Raw genomic sequence first — 17698 nt, forward strand, 5'->3', positions numbered from 1 at the left:
GCTTGCGCGAACGCGCGCCCCACCACGTGGGGCTGCCCGTCCGACGGGCAGCGGCGGTTACTTGGGGGATGGCATAACGGCGTCATTAAACGGGCACACGGAAGCTACGCCACCGGGAATGCCGACTTCCAAGTAACGGATTTGGACGTTACGTGAGGGTTCTGTGAACTGACGGAAACCGACACGTTGTTGGGAGAATCCGACGTGGCGGTTTGGTGCGACCGGCCACCGACGGAGGATACCGGGGTGGACCGCCATAAATGGGAAGAGCTAGTGACGGCTTCTCGTCGGTGACAACAAAACCTCCTCCTCCGGTGCACATTCGTCTTCTATTCTGCATAATTTTTTCGCTGATTTGTTCTTGTTCTTCACGTTTTGTTGGCGTCAAGATCCGTCTTTTTCTCCTTCTTTCCTCCGGGAATCTCGACAAAAGCTGGTTTTTTCCCTTCCTTGGTTCTGATCTCAGAGCTAAAGTTGGACTTTTGGGCACTTTACGAGCGTTACGGCGCTGTTGTGGTGGCTCCAGCGGGGAATCGAGTTTTGTCGTGGTGGTGATTGAAGTGACAAGGATTGGAATTCGGAATCACATCCAAGCCTTGATCTTTCTTGGAGGTTTGAAGATTGGAACATGAGGATCCATCCTGGTTCCCAGTTTTGGAGATTGCCTTTGCATGTCGGCCAAGTGTTGTTTGGTTAGAACCCCATGAAATAGCAGTGGCCGACGGCATCCACCCACCACAAGGAGATGGAGAAGGCCAGTGGTAAGCCCCAGCAGCCGCGGCTCCGCTTGCTCGCCACCCTTTGCGCCTTGTTCTGGATCATTATCTTTTATTTCCATTTCGCCGTGCTCCGTCGCAGTAGCCCGATGAGTCCGCCGGAGCAAACCCTTTCCTTCTCCTCCTCGTTCCCGTCCAATTCCCATCAACATTTTGTAGTAGACAGCACGCCTTCTAATGAATCGCGCGCATCGCATTCATCGAAATTGAAGCCCCCGATAGCATCGAAGCCATCGGACGCCCGTCGAGAGCCGCCGCATCATCCCCTTCCCTCCTCCTCGAATTCGACCATTCCCAAACGACAACTCCCATCGCATTCATCGAAATCGATACCGCCGCCACTAGAATCGAAGCCATCGGATGCCCATCGATCGCCGCAGAAGACCTTCCCCTTCAACCGTGCCCTCCAGACGCTCGAGAACAAGAGCGACCCTTGCGGCGGGAGGTACATCTTCGTCCACGACCTCCCTCCGCGGTTCAACGACGACATGCTCAAGGACTGCAGAAAGCTGAGCCTTTGGACAAACATGTGCAAGTTCACCAGCAACGCCGGCCTCGGGCCGCCCCTGGAGAACGCAGAAGGCGTCTTCTCCAACACCGGGTGGTACGCCACCAACCAGTTCGCCGTGGACGTGATCTTCGGCAACCGAATGAAGCAGTACGAGTGCTTGACCAACGACTCGTCCATCGCCGCCGCAATCTTCGTGCCGTTCTACGCCGGCTTCGACATATCGCGGTACCTATGGGGGTACAACACCTCGGTGAGGGATGCAGCGTCCCTTGATTTGGTGGATTGGCTCATGAAGAGGCCGGAGTGGAGTGTGATGGGCGGGAGAGACCATTTCTTGGTGGCCGGAAGAATCACCTGGGACTTCAGGAGATTGACGGATTCGGATTCCGACTGGGGCAGCAAACTGCTGTTTTTGCCGGCTGCCAAGAACATGTCCATGCTGGTCGTGGAGTCGAGCCCATGGAACGCGAACGATTTCGCGATTCCATATCCCACTTACTTCCACCCTGCAAAGGATGCTGATGTTTTCGTCTGGCAGGAGCGGATGCGGAAGCTGGAGCGGAAGCATCTCTTCTCGTTTGCAGGGGCACCTCGCCACGACAACCCGAAATCTATCAGAGGGCAGATCATAGACCAGTGCAGGAAGTCCAAGGTCTGCAAGCTGCTGGAGTGTGACTTCGGAGAGAGCAAGTGCCACTCGCCTAGCAGCATAATGCAGATGTTTCAGAGCTCTTTGTTCTGCTTGCAACCTCAGGGTGATTCCTATACAAGAAGGTCGGCCTTCGACTCCATGTTGGCCGGTTGCATCCCCGTTTTCTTCCATCCTGGCTCGGCCTATGTACAGTACACTTGGCATCTTCCGAGGAACTACTCGACATACTCGGTGTTCATTCCAGAGGATGACGTTCGAAAGAGGAATGTAAGCATCGAAGAAAAACTAAAGCGAATTCCTCCAGCTGTTGTTAAGGTCATGAGGGAGAAGGTCATAAGTCTGATACCGGGGCTTATATATGCGGATCCTCGGTCTAGACTGGAGACTCTGAAGGACGCCTTTGATGTGTCTGTCGCGGCAATCGTCGACAAAGTAACCAAGCTAAGGAGGGACATAATGGAGGACAATGAGGACAAGGATTTTATTGAGGAGAACAGTTGGAAGTATGTTTTGTTGGAGGAAGGGCAGAGAACAGTTGGGGCACACGAGTGGGATCCATTCTTCTCCAAACCAAAGGATGGGAACGGTGATTCTGGTGGTTCTTCTGCTACAACTGCTAAGAATTCTTGGAGAAGCGAACAAAGGAATCAGTATTGACCTTCATGTGAGAGTCACCTGGATCAGAAGGCCAGCACTTGAAACTGCTTGAGATATACATGAAGGCAGCACGCACTATGCGAATTGTTTGTCATCCATATAAGTGTGTTGAATGAGCTGCCTGCAGATTTCTAAGAACACCTGCTGAACCTGTTCTACGAGTATAGAAGGTAGCTGCAGAAATTATCTGCCATATTTATGTTTTGTGTTCCTGTCAGTGGTTCATTTGTTTGAGCTCTGCTTTTACATGTTCAACAAAGATAAGAATATCATGAATTTATTTCTTGTTATGGTGAGGAAGTCGTCATATTTGTTGAGCATGACCCCAAAGTTTGATCGGAGTAGAGATGGAGAGAGTTCTCTGGCTTCACTAGCTATAGTTTTGCATGTGTGCGCCGGCAATTACTGCTCTCGCTACCAGCTCATGGAACCCCCGTGCACGCTCGGCGGCTACGTCCGCGGCAATTCCCGCAGCTGCACCACGCAGGACTCTTCGGATTGCTGCAAAGAAGGCGAGCTGTACCCCCAGTACCAGTGTTCGCCGCCGGTGACCGGAGACACGCCCGCCCACATGACCATCGCCAGCTTCGCGCAAGGCGGGGACGGCGGAGACCCCGCGACGGTTGCTACCACGGCGACGACCAGATGTTGGCGTCCTTGTCGACGGGATGGTGCGACGACGGCAGCCGCTGTTCGAAGAACATAAAGATCAACGCCAATGGCCAGACCGTGCTGGCCAAGGTGATGGACGAATGCGATTCCTTGCACGGCTGTGACCAAGAGCACGCCTTCCAGCCGCCGTGTGCGCCCGACATAGTCGACGCATCCCGAGCAGTGTGGGAGGCTTTGGGGATCCCTGAATCGCAGATCGGAGACGACGGCATCACTTGGTCTGATGAATGATATGAAAGCAGGTGTATTAGTATTCCTATGCACCCCTAAGCATGTATTCCTATGCCATAATCGTACGAATAAAGCAGCCGAACAAAGCTTTCTGAAGCTAAATTTATGCAAGAATCTATGATGTGTCTCATAAATATTATCATTTCAAGACCTTAATAATTAATATATTACTGTAATTAAAAAATATTTATCCTCTTTAAGAAACCTATTAAAGAAGATATTTTGAATTAAAGGCAAACAGGCACCAATTAAACCAAAATGGTTGAGCGCTCACCCCCACCCCGGCTTATATTTATAAGCAAAAGCAAAATTACGAGATGCTGGTGGCCTTGTCCATCGGGTGGGACAGCAGCAGAAGATGCTTAAGTGTTAGATTATGTAAGTGAGCTTATCTAATTAAGTAATATATTTTGATTATGATTATCGATCTATAGAAAAAAAAAAGTCTTATTATAAGTTTTTTTTTTAAGATAATCTAAGGGACTCTCGTAATTACTTATCGTAGACCATCTCATATTATTAAGAGATTATAGATATTCTTTTTTTTTTATCCCTAAATTTATATTTTGTAGTGGTCTTGTGAATAATAGAAAGAAAGAAGAATATAAATCTAATTTTTCATGTAACTTTCGATAATGTTTTACTTACGAATCATATAAAAGTTTTTTAAGAATCATCAAAATATACATATCATAAATTTAGATCTATTATTATTAGATTTCAGATTTTGATATTAAAATTTTTTATATAATAAAATAATAATAATTTTTATGTTTACAATTGATATTAGAGTCATAGTTATGAAATTAAATACTTTAAATCCATTTGTCAGCACTATTGCTGCCAACGACGATTATAGCAGCACTACTACGGTAGTGTTTGTTAGCCATTACGATATTAACCGGATACTAAAGGTCATGGTTCCCAACATCTACATAGGAGGATGCACAGGCACAGTGGTGCAACATGACGAGTGGTCGAGGAGGCCACGGGCAGGTGGCAGTAGTCGTGCGTCGCGTAGCGATAGCAACGCCTTGTGCAACCAACGATTGCACCTCGTGCAGTGACCGCGGACGACAGTTGTGATGCCACATGCAGGGGATGACTATGCACGACAGCTAGCACAGGCCCATTTTAGGTTTCATACTGAAATTATACTTTTACCTTTGTAAATTCATTTAGATTTAATTTATGTTCTTTTGATAATTCTACGCTTCAGAAAATTTCTATTATATATCCTACGGAAATTTATACTTTTACTCTTCAGAAATTTAAAATTTCTGATTTTATGTACAATTTTATGGCATTCTATGTGGACAAATTTATTAGACGATTCTGCGTAATCTAAATGTATGGTTTCAAGTCAGCACCCAAATATGAATTTGGCATTGATTGTTGCTCATAGGGGCAAAAATGGTGACGTGACGCGCCACGACGTCAGCCACGCCAGGTGGATGCGCTGCCCGAAGAAAGCAAGCATTAACGTCGACTCGACATGCGCCAACGTCACCAGCTCTCAGCCAACGACTTCATCGTCGCCTGACCCCGCGCGCTTGACCGAGGCAGAGAAGGACGACGATCGACCCTCGCCCATACCCTGCGACATTTCGGTTCTCCACACAATCCCAGTGGCCATGTCAGACGCCACGAGAGATACTGTCCTGCCCCTACAGACAGACACATCAGGTAACATCAAACCCAACTACAAATACCCCAGGGTTCTAAACGAATGGGGATTCAACTGACACACATAAGCACTCCCTCTTCCACAACCCTCTTCACGTCATCTAACTTGATCGTCGGAGGGGTCGGGCCGAGCTTCCGACCCGACCAGTATACAGGTGCGAGAGGAGGTTGCCTCTTCCCCGACGCTGCAGCAGAACTCTCCCCTACGGGACGTCCAGATCATCGCGACCGGCCACAAGAGGGACCCGAAGCACGCCGCGCGAGATCCTCACCATTCGGACCTCTCGAACGAGTCGCGTCGCCCTCGAGGCCACGGCTAAAAAAGTTATTTACCATAACAGTTGCTATGTTAAATCAGGAGTCAGATTCATAAAATCTTAACTTGGATTTTTCTCTTGATCGTTGCCGTTTCAACGTTTACCACACAGTTGTTGTCTTGAATCGTAAACTATTCGATGTATATGTCTAAAGTTCACACGAGAATTCATGGGACGTATCAGTGTTTGTCAACCTGCAACCTTTGATGCAGAGAATCCGTCCTACTTGCGTGTTGCACTAAAACAGCCATCGCTGACTTTTCCCAACACTTGATTCGATTGATGGTGAGGAAGTCGTCATATTTGTTGAGCATGACGCCAAAGTTTGATCGGAGTAGAGATGGAGAGTTCTATGGCTTCACTAGCTATAGTTTTGCATGTGTGCGCCGGCAATTACTGCTCTCGCTACCCGCTCACGGAACCCCCGTGCACGCCCAGCGGCTACGTCCGCGGCAATTCCCGCAACTGCACCACCCAGGACCCTTCGGATTGCTGCAAAGAAGGCGAGCTGTACCCCCAGTACCAGTGTTCGCCGCCGGTGACCGGAGACACGCCCGCCCACATGACCATCGCCAGCTTCGCGAAAGGCGGGGACGGCGGAGGCCCCGCGGAGTGCGACGGCCGCTACCATAGCGACGACCAGATGCTGGCGTCCTTGTCGACGGGATGGTACGACGACGGCAGCCGCTGCAACAGGAGCATCAGGATCAGCGGCAACGGCAGGTCTGTGCTGGCGAAGGTGGTCGACGAGTGCGACTCTGTTTACGGTTGCGAAGCCGACCAGAGTTACCCGCCGTGCTCCAACAACGTGATCGTTGCGTCTCCGGCCGTGCGGACGGCGTTGGCGATCCCGGAGGCCCAGGTTGGGGATTACGACCTTACCTGGTCTGATGCATGACGGGTGGCGCATGCAACCATCGGGTAGATGCATCATGTGCTGCTGCAGCACGCATGCAAGTGAATACTTTTCGATACTGCTTTGGTATTTAGCTTCTTCGCATCTATGTGACTGATCTATAGCTTGTATGTGTCAAACTCATGCATCCAAAGAGCATGAATTGAACAGATCATCACATCATTAACCATGAAATTTTAAGATATATAGATTCTAATATAGTATAAGAAGTTACGATTATTTTACAATGCAATTTTTATGAAATTACAATTTAGTTCTCAAAATATTATAATTCAATTCATGAGATATTATGTATCTCCCGTTGCATATCACTGATCATTCCTTGGAACAATAGAGATAAAACCAATCTTTGTCTGTCTTCCCTTTCGGTAATTTGCTTGCAGGCTTTTGAGTTGTGATTGGTCAAATAGCGATAGTCAATATTTCTGCCTTTGTCTTGACACCTTTTACAATAGGTTTGGATTGATTGTTGCTTGCCGTTCTCCTTCCTCTGTTCTATTTATGAATAAGCAAAGAATTTTACACTTCTTTGTTAGTAAATATTTATGTATTTCATAGAGAATTCACATCAATCACATGAAGTAGTTTCTAATTAGTTCTCAAGGATGATGAAAGTCATAAATAGTTTCTAATTATTTTGTAAAGTTAATGATGATCATAATTAAGTTACAAATGTAGGGTGACACGATTAAGGATATTAGAAGAATAGTCATCGTTTTTTTGTATATTAAGGGAGGCAACGATGAGATGATTAAAATTTATTAAGAATGATAGGATATTGTAGATATCTTATTATATATAGATAGGATATCATTTTTAAAATTTATTGTTATTTTATAAATATAATGTGTATATATTTTTTATTTGTGAGGATCGAAAGCGAATTGCATGTTCCTTTTCATCTTTGCACTTACCTCTAATTAATTAGAATGTTGAGAATTTGTTAGTCCTTTCCTAATCGAGCCCCCTCACCATGCTCAAATGCTAGGTCGACTATGATACCAAATGTCATGACTCGAGTCTGATGGGTTAACTAGTCTATCAACTTCATTTGGTCTAAATCACTGATCAAAATACTTAAACTGAAATTGATAGTAGTACACTCATCATACTCTTATAAGTCGATCTTAATATTGTCCACAATGTGAGACTAATAGGGGTGTTACGGTGATAAATTATCATTATCTTATGAGTTGGCTATCTCTTCTTAATCTGTAAGGTTGGCTTCTCTTGATAAAGAATTCCTGGAGAAGTGAACAAAGGAAATCAGTCTGTACCTTATTGCGACATCCACCTCCGTAAGAAGGCCATCCATGAGACTGATTGATGATCGACATGAAGGCAGCACTCAATGTGATTTTTCCTTTTATCATCCATGTAAGTGTGTGTGTGTTGAATGAGCGGCCTGCAGGATTTCTAAGAACACCACCTACTGGACCTTTTCTACAAGTACAGAAGGTAGCAGCAGATGTTATCTGCCATATTTATGTTTTGTGTTCCTGTGAGTGGTTCATTTGTTTGAGCTCTGCTTCTTTCACATGTTCAACAAAGATGAGAATATATTTTGTTATGGTATACTCGAATCAGATTGTTTGATATGTTACATGGAAATGCAGATGGGGAACACTACAAGTGGATGAGTGATGAAAACTAATGAAAAGCCAATCTAAACAGAGAGATGAATGATCAAAGAGAGGGACTTTATGTTCCTTCTCTATTAATTATGGCTTTGCAAGACTGAGTCGTCATCCTGTAGATGTTGGTAGTAGCAAAAACAAAGTGAGGTATGGCCATCTTCCAACAATCTATTCTGGAGATTTCTTCTGGTGCTTTCCATGAAGCTGCTCATGACTTTTCCTTGTAGAACTAATGCGACTTTCATTCCAGATCATCTGGAAAAAGGCAAAGACAACTGAACACTCATCCTAGCAATCAGAATGATTCGAATACTGGTTTGACATTGTGAAATCTGCATCACACAGCTGCTTATGGGAGATTAATAGATATTAGTAGGAAAGAAAAATAATCTCAGTGATCACTCACTGCCGTCACCGTTTCTGAGCCCAAACTTCATTGGGCGTCTTCGAAGGAATGCCATCGTTGTGCGAGTCAAGTCAACCCATGGCTTTCTTCGACGCCGCGATTGTCGCTCAATAGCATCAGATAGAAACTTCGTGGTGACTTGCCGTCCTGATTACGCTAAGACCAATTGTGTTCTCTTGCTAATATAAGCATGCCATGGCTTCGATCCCTTGGACATGAAAGTTCTCCTCGGAACCAAAAAGAGAGCTTACCGTGAATGAGTTTGACGCCATGGCAATTCCTCCACCTTCTTTGCTCGTCCTGGTGTTGGTAGCACACGTTTGTCTTGGCAGCTACCTCCACTTCTCTTATGCCCAACAGTGCAGCCCAAACGGGCAGATCACCGGCGTCTCCGGGGACTGTAACACCGACAACAACGCCGACTGCTGCGTGAACGGCCAGATGTATGACACCTACAGCTGCTCGCCGACGGTGACGGGGGAAACGCAGGCGCACATGACCATCAACAGCTTCGCTGAAGGTGGAGACGGCGGTGGGCCTTCCAAGTGCGACGGAAGCTACCACAGCGACAACGAGCTCGTCGTCGCGCTCTCCACCGGATGGTACGACGGCGGCAGCCGCTGTTCGAAGAACATAAAGATCAACGCCAATGGCCAGACCATGCTGGCCAAGGTGGTGGACGAGTGCGATTCCTTGCACGGCTGTGACCAAGAGCACGCCTTCCAGCCGCCGTGTGCGCCCAACATAGTCGACGCATCTCGAGCAGTGTGGGAGGCTTTGGGGATCCCTGAATCGCAGATCGGAGACTACGACATCACTTGGTCTGATGAATGATATGAAAGCTGGTGGATTAGGATTCCAGTGCACCCCTAAGCATGTATTCATTCCTATTCCATAATCGTACGAATAAAGCAGCCGAACAGAGCTTGCTGTCAGCTAAATCTATGCAAGAATCTATGATGTGTCTCATAAATCTTATCATTTCAAGACCTTAATAATTAATACATTACTGTAATTTAAAAAAATATTTATCCTCTTTAAGAAACCTATTGAAGAAACTATATTTGAATTAAAGGAGTATGGCACCAATTGAACCAAAAAGGTTGAGCGGAGCCACCCCACCCCGGCTTATTTGTCGAGCATCAGCTTCGCCCGAGGCGGAGTGCGACAGCAAGTACCGCAGCGATGACGAGACAGCAGCAGCCGATGCAACAAGAACATCAAGATCAACGCCAACGGGAGGACTGTGTTGGCGAAGGTTATCGACGAGTGCGACTCGGTGAACGGCTGCGACGCGGAGAATAGCTTCGAGCCGCCGTGCCGAAACGACGTCGTCACCGCGTCTGCGGCGGTGTGGAAGGCGTTGGCGATCCCCGAAGCCCAGATTGGATATTATGATGTCGCTTGGTCTGATGCATGACTTTGATGCGCAGAAGAATGTAAACATTGCTTGGAATTGATGGTTTGCAGGTTGCAAATCTGCATGACCTGAAACACCAGAGCATGGGTGACCGATTTCTGTGAATTCTAGTTATCGATCTGCAGCTTTCAATCGATAGTGCGGCGACACTGTTGGATGTCTCCGAAATCATTGTAACAAAGATAACCCATTAATTTATAAGCTTTTCCAAACAATGTTAACTGGACAGACCAATGTTACAAGGAAATGCTTGTTCTGCTAATTACTTCGATGCGTCTGATGATGAGTTGAATGTATCTTAGACCAAGGAACAGAAAACTATGATGATATATGGAAATTTGAGTGGGTGGGACAAACTGGACATGGATAACAAGGGATTCATCATCCGACAACAATTTCACACCACTTCTTCGCACCTGCTCCCATACACAGAGTTGCAGGGGGAGGTTGGAAAATGTGCAGCCAATGTCGAATGGGAGCAGTTATTTCTCATTCTTTTTGTTGAATCTTGCGTTAGCACAAGGAACCCTTGCGGCACTGGAGAGCCCCTGCCCCTGCAGTGATGGAAGCAACCATGGAGGAGGACTTGGCCCCGAGGCTGGAGGCCCTTGAGTAGCTTGCGGAGGCACCAGCTCCCGAAGGGGTGAAGTAAGCACCATTCAGTAGCAGGTCCCCCTCTGATCTCCAATTCCAGCTCTTCCAAGTATCACTCGAAGTGGCCACTCTCTTAGTCACCTGCAAAACAGAGCTAACTCGTGGAATATTGTGGTTGATGCTGAAGGAGCTCTTAGATCCATAATCGAGACTAATTTACCTCCTTGGCAAAAGGATCGGTAGGTGCAAGGTATCTGTTGCCTTGGCTGTTGATGGTCGGATTCGCACTTCCTCCAATGGCGTACATCTCCCAGTGAGTGTAATCGTTGTTCACCACATGGAAGTAACCATGCCTGCACCTGCAATTCGTCACGATGGTAAAACTCGATAATAAACAGGACATCCGTAATCTAATGACTTGTGTGTAAGCCTACAACTCCGGTCCCCTGCAGAGATCTTAGGAGTACCTTGGCATTCTCTGAACGAGTCCTTCACCAAAATGGTTGAAGGCAATGGTCACCTGCATAGCCTTGTCCCTTTTGTAGGAATCACTGTGACCCAAAAGCATCACCTGTACAAGATTAATCTGTCACTCGAGCTCACAAAACACACGTAGCGTTACATGAGTTTCGTTAAGGAAGAGGGGAGATACCTCGTTGTGGTGGGTGAAGTAATTGTTGGAGATGGTGATGGCCGTGGAACCCATAACGGCATCGACGAGGCCGTCGGCGCAGTTGGACAGGGAGTTGTGGTCGACCCAGATGTGGCTGGAACCGAAGATGGAAATGGCGTCGCCGTCGGCCATGGTCCTCCAGCCGTAGTGGGAGGGGGAGCTGCGGACCATGGCGTTGCCGGTGGGCTTGCAGTCGTGGATGTGGAGGCCGTGGATGATGACGTTGGTGACGAACTGGATGGTGATGCAGGCGCCGTTGGCGATGTGGACGTTGGCGCCGCGGCCGTCGATAGTCTTGAAACCGTTCATGATGAGCTCCTGCTTGAGGGCGATGACCATGTCGCGCTTGAACACGATCCAGAGGGGCTCGTCCTGGATGACGGCGTAGCGGAGTGTGCCGGGGAGGGGGTTCACGGGATCGTCGTCGCTGGGGTCGGTCACGTGGTAGAAGCGCCCGTTGCGGCCGCCGATGGCGCTGCGGCCGAACCCGATGCCGCAGTCGGCGAGGCGCTTCCGGCGGAGGTGCCACTTGGGGTCGCAGCGCCAACAGTCGTCGATGGGGTTTCCCGTAACGCATGTGGAAAGGTCGTCGAGCGACCGGCGCGCCGTGCCGTTGCTGATCTGCCTGCTCAAACAACATTCATCATCGTGAAGAAGAATTAGTGCCACAACTACAATTGCAAGACCAATTGCAAATCGTAAAAGGAGAACATGATGATTGAGAAAGAAACACGATGTTTAATCCCTCAAATTTGAACCACAATAAACCACAGACAGAGAGCGGTGGGGGTCTCCAGATCAACAAAACACGAAAAGGCTATACCTAAGTCAAACAATTGCTGATGCACGATCCTCGATGCGACACACCACCACCCACAAGTTTAAATGCGATCCACCTCGACGGCCATAACAACCATAGCTCGACTGGGGGTACCACTGGTTGTTACTCGGTCGGATCGGCATGCGTTTGCTAACGGGCAGAAACAACAGGATCGGAGAAGACGTGAGAGCAGAGAATACGACGTGTCACGGCCCACACGCCCCAGTCCACGATGGTAATTCAATATACACAGCCAGCCAGGAATTGCCTTGACCAACCGAAACAACTCATTTTGCAACTAGGAAAGGAATCCGACGTACTAGTAGTGCTTCATAGGAATCAAGTCAGAAGCAACAGGAGATTGATCCGAGATTAATGTATGCGGCTCCAATTTGCATCTTTGGTATACTTGTAATAACTGTAAAAGAAGGCAACAAAGTGGTGGGCTTACTTACATGTTCACTTTTGACGCTATAAATTCTGGGTCGTCCACCGCGCCAACCACCACGTCACTTTCGAACCTGGTTCACTTAGTGGACTCAACAGTCAGTCGCTCGCTGTAATCGTTCGTTCCACATTTCGATCGAAGAGATGATAGAATTATTATTATTATTATTGTTATATATATATATATATATATATATATATTAAAGTCCAGATTTATAATTATTAACTATAAGAAATATTACGGTCACAGCAACTGACTGACCTCTGCGCCATGGCGGAAGAGGTGTCGTTCTCCGCGGTTGCCGTCACGCTCCGCGGAGCCATTGCCGCAGCAGCTCCGGCCCTGAAAGAGACTCGAAGACATTAGACCAACGTTTGAACTTTGGATCCAAGGTGAGATCACCGAATTCGCTTGAACTCCCAAACAGAGGAGCGAAGAGAAGGCAAAGGGTTTCCCACACGCCATAGCTCCTCACGATTCTTCCAAAAGACCAGCACAAATCGATGATCGGAAAATGTACCTCGAGGGGAACGATTCCCGGCCTCCCGTAGATAGGATCACGAAGAGACCGAGCAACACCAGCGACGACGACCTTCTCCGAAGCACCATCGCCATCAATGCCGTTGCCTCGGTAACCTCCCTTTCCTCTTCGCACGCAGATCGGTAGCTTTCTCTCTATTCGCTGTCAGTCCACAGGGAGGTATAGAAAGGTCAAGGGAAGGGAGGGAGTCCAACTGAATCCGACGACGGAACCGTCATCTTATAGGGACGTTCCACTCTACTTCTACCCCACTCCCCAACTTAACGGGCGTCACCTTCGCTAACGGCGTGAGGGGGGCACCGACGACGACGACGACGGTGCGCGCAGCGTCAATTCGTGCGATTGACGCCCCAACTAATATTAACCGTTCGGTCCAACTGAGCTGGGGCCCGGGTGACACGTGTGATGGCGTACCAGCAGGAGCCGGTTGCTGCGGCACTAGTTACGAGCGCTAACTCACGGGTCGACTCGGTGCCATCTGGGCAACCAGAACGACCAAAGTGGACCGAGTTGACTGTGTCATCCGCTTGTCGTCTCTCTCGCTTTTAATATCGTGGTGTAGCAATGCTGCAAGTCTCCATAAATGGCGCAGCAAAGATGGGTTGCAGGGGAGGATATCGGCAACGAGAAATAGAAACCTTTTCGTTGAAGCTACCACCCTGCATGCATGCTTGAGTGCACCCAAAGGCTTCAATGGAATTATGGTGTTTGGCCAAGTTATAAGCATGGACCGGTTTGGACTTTGATTTGAGTTAAGATTTAATGTTCAGAATAATCGGTAGTGGTGTCAAAGCAAATTTTGCTCGTTTGATATAATTTTCACATCTGATATAGTCGTAATTATATTGATTTAATAAACATGATGAAATATTTTACTTCTTAATTGAGGAATCGCACAAGAAGGTTCATTTTTATTTGATACATCATCATCATCATCATCATCATCGGATCACTAAACTTATAGAAATAATTCCTTCATGATGTCGTGCATTATATGAAAACCGGAAACAGTACCCTCGTGTTCACGTCATGCAGTGCGAGTCATGTGAAAGGAGAATTGCTTGGCCCGTTCGTATCAGTGCATATCATACTGTGCCTTCAGTGCAAGATCACGGAAACATTTCTCCACATTTTCTCGTGTCTTTGCACTGCACTCGAGAAACAACTACCCATTTGTTTTCGCCAAGGCACTTGCTTCTTCCCTTGTCACCTTCCTATCACTCACCTTGTACGTATCTGCACAGAGCAGTGGTTAGGATCGCGATGGTGTGCATCGCAGCTCCACATAATGCAATGAGAAAGTCACAAAGAGAAATGATTGAGTCGTGGTTGAGTTACAGATTAAAAACAATCTTCATAAGGATGGCCGCAAGCTACGGCAATGATAAAGCAACGTAGATAATGGCATAAAACATGCAACTAGTTTAGAGGAATGAAACTTGATCTGGGGAACCATGAATGAAAACATAAAAGGGAGATGGGGTAACCCATGATTATTCCATGCGCGCATCGATAGTAATCTTTAGTGACCGTCCTATACCTCTGTTGTCCAGCTGCAAAAATAAGCAATTATTATTGTTATTATTATTATATCGTAAAAAGGGCATGAATAAATGATCTTATCGTACATCCATTGTGTTCTTGAAATTGTCTAAAAATGAAAACAGCAATCCTAATCGCCATCTTCATATCAGGTTTACTTGTAAATTTTACTGGGTACGCCTTATATACCGCTTTTGAGTAACCCTCTCAACAACTAAGAGATCAATTGGAAGAACACGGGGACTAGTTGAAATAATGAACCTCCCATATAGGGAGACTCGTTACTTCAATTGAGATAATGAAAAATTATTTACCTCATTAAAATAAGCATAATATGAAGTCACTCTGTCAGACAAATCATAAGTGATGACATGACGAGTGCACCGAAGGAACTCAATGAGCTTCAAATAAAGAAGAAGAAGAAGTAATAGCAAATAAAATTTTCCTATTGTATGATGAAATCTCTTGAGGAAAATCCTCCATTTCAATCTGTATAAATAGGAAGAGAACATGTCAATGCAAGATAGCTTCTTTAGTAATTTCTATCTTCTATTCTCTTTTAACATGATATCAGAGCTATCGGGTGGTCCCCGAGCAGATCATCATGAAGTTCCACTTCTAACGTCTCGAAGTGGACTAGCTTCTTCAGAAATTTTTATTTTAGATTTTTTTTCTCAATGTTTCTAATATTACGGATAACTTCTTCAGTAATTTTTATCTTATATTCTCTTTTAACATGGTATCAGAATTATCGGGTGGTCCCTGAGCATATCATCATGAAGATCCACTTCAAACATCTCAAAGTGGACAGCTTCTCGCCGAGATTCCACCATGTTCTTTTAACAAGTGGTGGGAGAACATGCATCAACCATGTTCTTCACAATTCAAACTGATCGGTGTCCCATATGGTAAGCTTCAGTTTCTTGCCATTGATACTCAAAAAATTTTATTTTAGATTTTTTTTTCTCAAATAATTCCTTTTTTTCTCAAACGGTGTTTCTAATTAAAAAAATAGAAAAAGCCAGCGATGATGAGGTGAGCACACCGAGGCTGGGGCGTTGGCCGCCCACGAAGTGAGAGATGAAGCTGGTCTTCCCCACCGATGAGTCCCCTGTCAGCACTATCTTGAAGGCGTAATCGTAGCTCTCCGCCGACGACGAACCCATCTCTCGCCTCTTCTGTTGCTGATGCTATCGAGTAGGGAGGGAAGACAAGAAAACAATTAATCGCTTCTTCGATGTCTCTCCTCGACCACTCAGACTGCTGGTGGTGGTGGTGGGATTTATAGCTAAGCGGAGAGAGAAGAGAGAGCGTCACTCGAACGAAAGCATGCGTGACATAGTGTCTGAGATCACTTCATGAGACCATTAGGATTGTTAGGGGCCAGTAACAGTTCTCCTCAACAAGATAAAAAGAAAGGCCCGGAGGAATCCTTGATGGTTTACCTATTTACGCTGTTGAGTTTGAGTGCTTAGCAATGTGTGAGCGGGTGAGAGCGTCAGCCAATTGCTCAGACAGCAAAAAGAAGGGCCATCTTTTTAGTGGCACATAGCATGCATGAGCAAAGGATGTTGAAATTCCAAGTCATAGATCTACCGGCTGGTGGCACTATGTCCGCTCACGCAATACCCACGGACTCGCTTTCCATGCCCGAGAATGCCTATCTGCGATGCCCACATGAGAAATGAAGAGTTCATAAGCTGAATCGAACATGTGCAGAAAACAGAAGAACCTCATTTAAGGTTCCCACTTAATGTTCATCGTTCCGATCCGATTCCTCTTTGCTTAGCTTTTTGTCTTCAGAAACACCAACGTCTGCGGGCTTTGCATATTTTTGACAGTGTTCTACATGTTAAGGGGAAAACAACGACACTAAGAAACACAACATTGTTAAACCAAGGAAATAAAACATGTATATGATGTCTCGATCTAAACAAAAATATATCAAGCACAAAACAGAAACCTGTCACCTTTCACTTTCTGTTCATAAGCATAATGATCAGTGATCATTAGTTCTGCAGCTTCCTCATTCAGTGGGTTCAAAGGGTTTGGAGTCAAAAGAAATTGTGTAATGTAATTTTCGAACACGGTGTGAAGATCTGACACGAGAGTTGCAGAAAGATTATCTTGAGAAACTATATGACAAACATATTATGGGCGGAAACAACAAGCAGCAAAGATCTTACCGATCATGGGGCTCCAATCTTCATGGAAAACATTCACACAAATTTCACCGGACCTGAATGAAGTCCAAGAATTCCAACCTTGAGACTCAAAAGTGACAGGAAGTGGAAGGGTTACCAACAGAAGGGATCACTCGAAGACTCACTCGTCGTCTACATTAGGATGAAATATATTGTTAACAAAGTAAATTGATGGAGATTTAAAAGGGTATTCGTCTGGGAGTTCCACCCTAAGCTTCCACACACCTCCTTCGTAAAGACCTGCCATGCTCGACAATCAGAAACGGGAAACACTCTTTATATCAAAAGCTAACAGACTAAAAGAATCGATGATGAGGCGATATATCAATCATCTCAAAACCAACAAGACATTAACTTCGTTTGTCGAAAGAAGAACCACAAAGAAAGCAGATCGAGAGGCAATAAAGGCCGCAGATGGTTTCTGACTCCCTGCATTACATCAAGAAAGTGAAAGATTGGTTCGATTCCATCTTTGCCCAAACAGTCGAATACCGGAAAGGAAGAAAGAAAAGCCAAGAAAACCCGGGTTTGAGAGAAACTCAAAGGGAAAACGAGAGATCGACGTGTGTTAGATGGAATACTCTCTTTGGGGCCGTGCAGATAAACAAAGAACTTGTTCGAGTCATCGGCCTCCATCTCCACCTTGTAGTCTTTCATCATCCTACGCGCCACACGAAACAGAAACAAGAATCAAGCAAGACCCCGTCGAAGTCATCGGGTGGAAGCCATTTTCCTCTTACAGTTTCGTGATGTCCTTCTGGCGGCGATTCGTCGTAGCCGACATTCCCGATCCTGCTTCCTTGTCCGGCTCCGACGTGGCCGAGAGGAAAGGGGAACGGGACTGGGGTGGGCGCTCTCGAAAGCTTCTTCTCTGTTCTCTGCTCTCTGCTCTGCAAGGGGCGAAGATGAGGGACAAGGGCTTGGAAATGGGGGAGGGAGAAGAAGAAGGGCGCTCCCGCCCTGACGTCTTTGAATCACCAATCGTGCTCTGAACT

General features: G+C 46.4%; 5 protein-coding genes across 5 annotated transcripts; 3 read left to right on the plus strand and 2 right to left on the minus strand.

The window, feature by feature from the left end:
* The first annotated feature begins 301 nt into the window (after positions 1 to 301).
* On the plus strand, positions 302 to 2886 carry LOC103982640 (xyloglucan galactosyltransferase KATAMARI1 homolog). The gene has a single exon (XM_065178653.1). The coding sequence runs from the start codon at positions 746 to 748 to the stop codon at positions 2594 to 2596; it is 1851 nt and encodes a 616-aa protein (XP_065034725.1). The 5' UTR covers positions 302 to 745; the 3' UTR covers positions 2597 to 2886.
* A 2935-nt stretch (positions 2887 to 5821) lies between these two features.
* LOC103983403 (putative ripening-related protein 1) lies at positions 5822 to 6976 on the plus strand. The gene has a single exon (XM_018824343.2). The coding sequence runs from the start codon at positions 5843 to 5845 to the stop codon at positions 6398 to 6400; it is 558 nt and encodes a 185-aa protein (XP_018679888.2). The 5' UTR covers positions 5822 to 5842; the 3' UTR covers positions 6401 to 6976.
* A 1677-nt stretch (positions 6977 to 8653) lies between these two features.
* LOC135670416 (putative ripening-related protein 1) lies at positions 8654 to 9396 on the plus strand. The gene has a single exon (XM_065178655.1). The coding sequence runs from the start codon at positions 8732 to 8734 to the stop codon at positions 9293 to 9295; it is 564 nt and encodes a 187-aa protein (XP_065034727.1). The 5' UTR covers positions 8654 to 8731; the 3' UTR covers positions 9296 to 9396.
* A 644-nt stretch (positions 9397 to 10040) lies between these two features.
* Positions 10041 to 13106, minus strand: LOC135670400 (probable pectate lyase 8). Its single transcript, XM_065178654.1, has 7 exons — positions 12937 to 13106; positions 12678 to 12758; positions 12424 to 12489; positions 11128 to 11773; positions 10943 to 11046; positions 10696 to 10834; positions 10041 to 10616 (listed from the first exon to the last, which is right to left on the minus strand). Exons 1-7 carry the CDS (start codon positions 13029 to 13031, stop codon positions 10395 to 10397), a joined length of 1353 nt encoding a protein of 450 aa, XP_065034726.1. The 5' UTR covers positions 13032 to 13106; the 3' UTR covers positions 10041 to 10394.
* A 3143-nt stretch (positions 13107 to 16249) lies between these two features.
* Positions 16250 to 17487, minus strand: LOC135672217 (ubiquitin-conjugating enzyme E2-23 kDa-like). The gene is made up of 6 exons (XM_065180673.1): positions 17444 to 17487; positions 17285 to 17364; positions 16829 to 16943; positions 16686 to 16738; positions 16470 to 16598; positions 16250 to 16344 (listed from the first exon to the last, which is right to left on the minus strand). Exons 1-6 carry the CDS (start codon positions 17485 to 17487, stop codon positions 16250 to 16252), a joined length of 516 nt encoding a protein of 171 aa, XP_065036745.1.
* Between the last annotated feature and the right edge of the window lie 211 nt (positions 17488 to 17698).

Source organism: Musa acuminata, chromosome BXJ1-4, assembly GCF_036884655.1.
Source record: "Musa acuminata AAA Group cultivar baxijiao chromosome BXJ1-4, Cavendish_Baxijiao_AAA, whole genome shotgun sequence".
Lineage (NCBI taxonomy): Eukaryota > Viridiplantae > Streptophyta > Magnoliopsida > Zingiberales > Musaceae > Musa > Musa acuminata.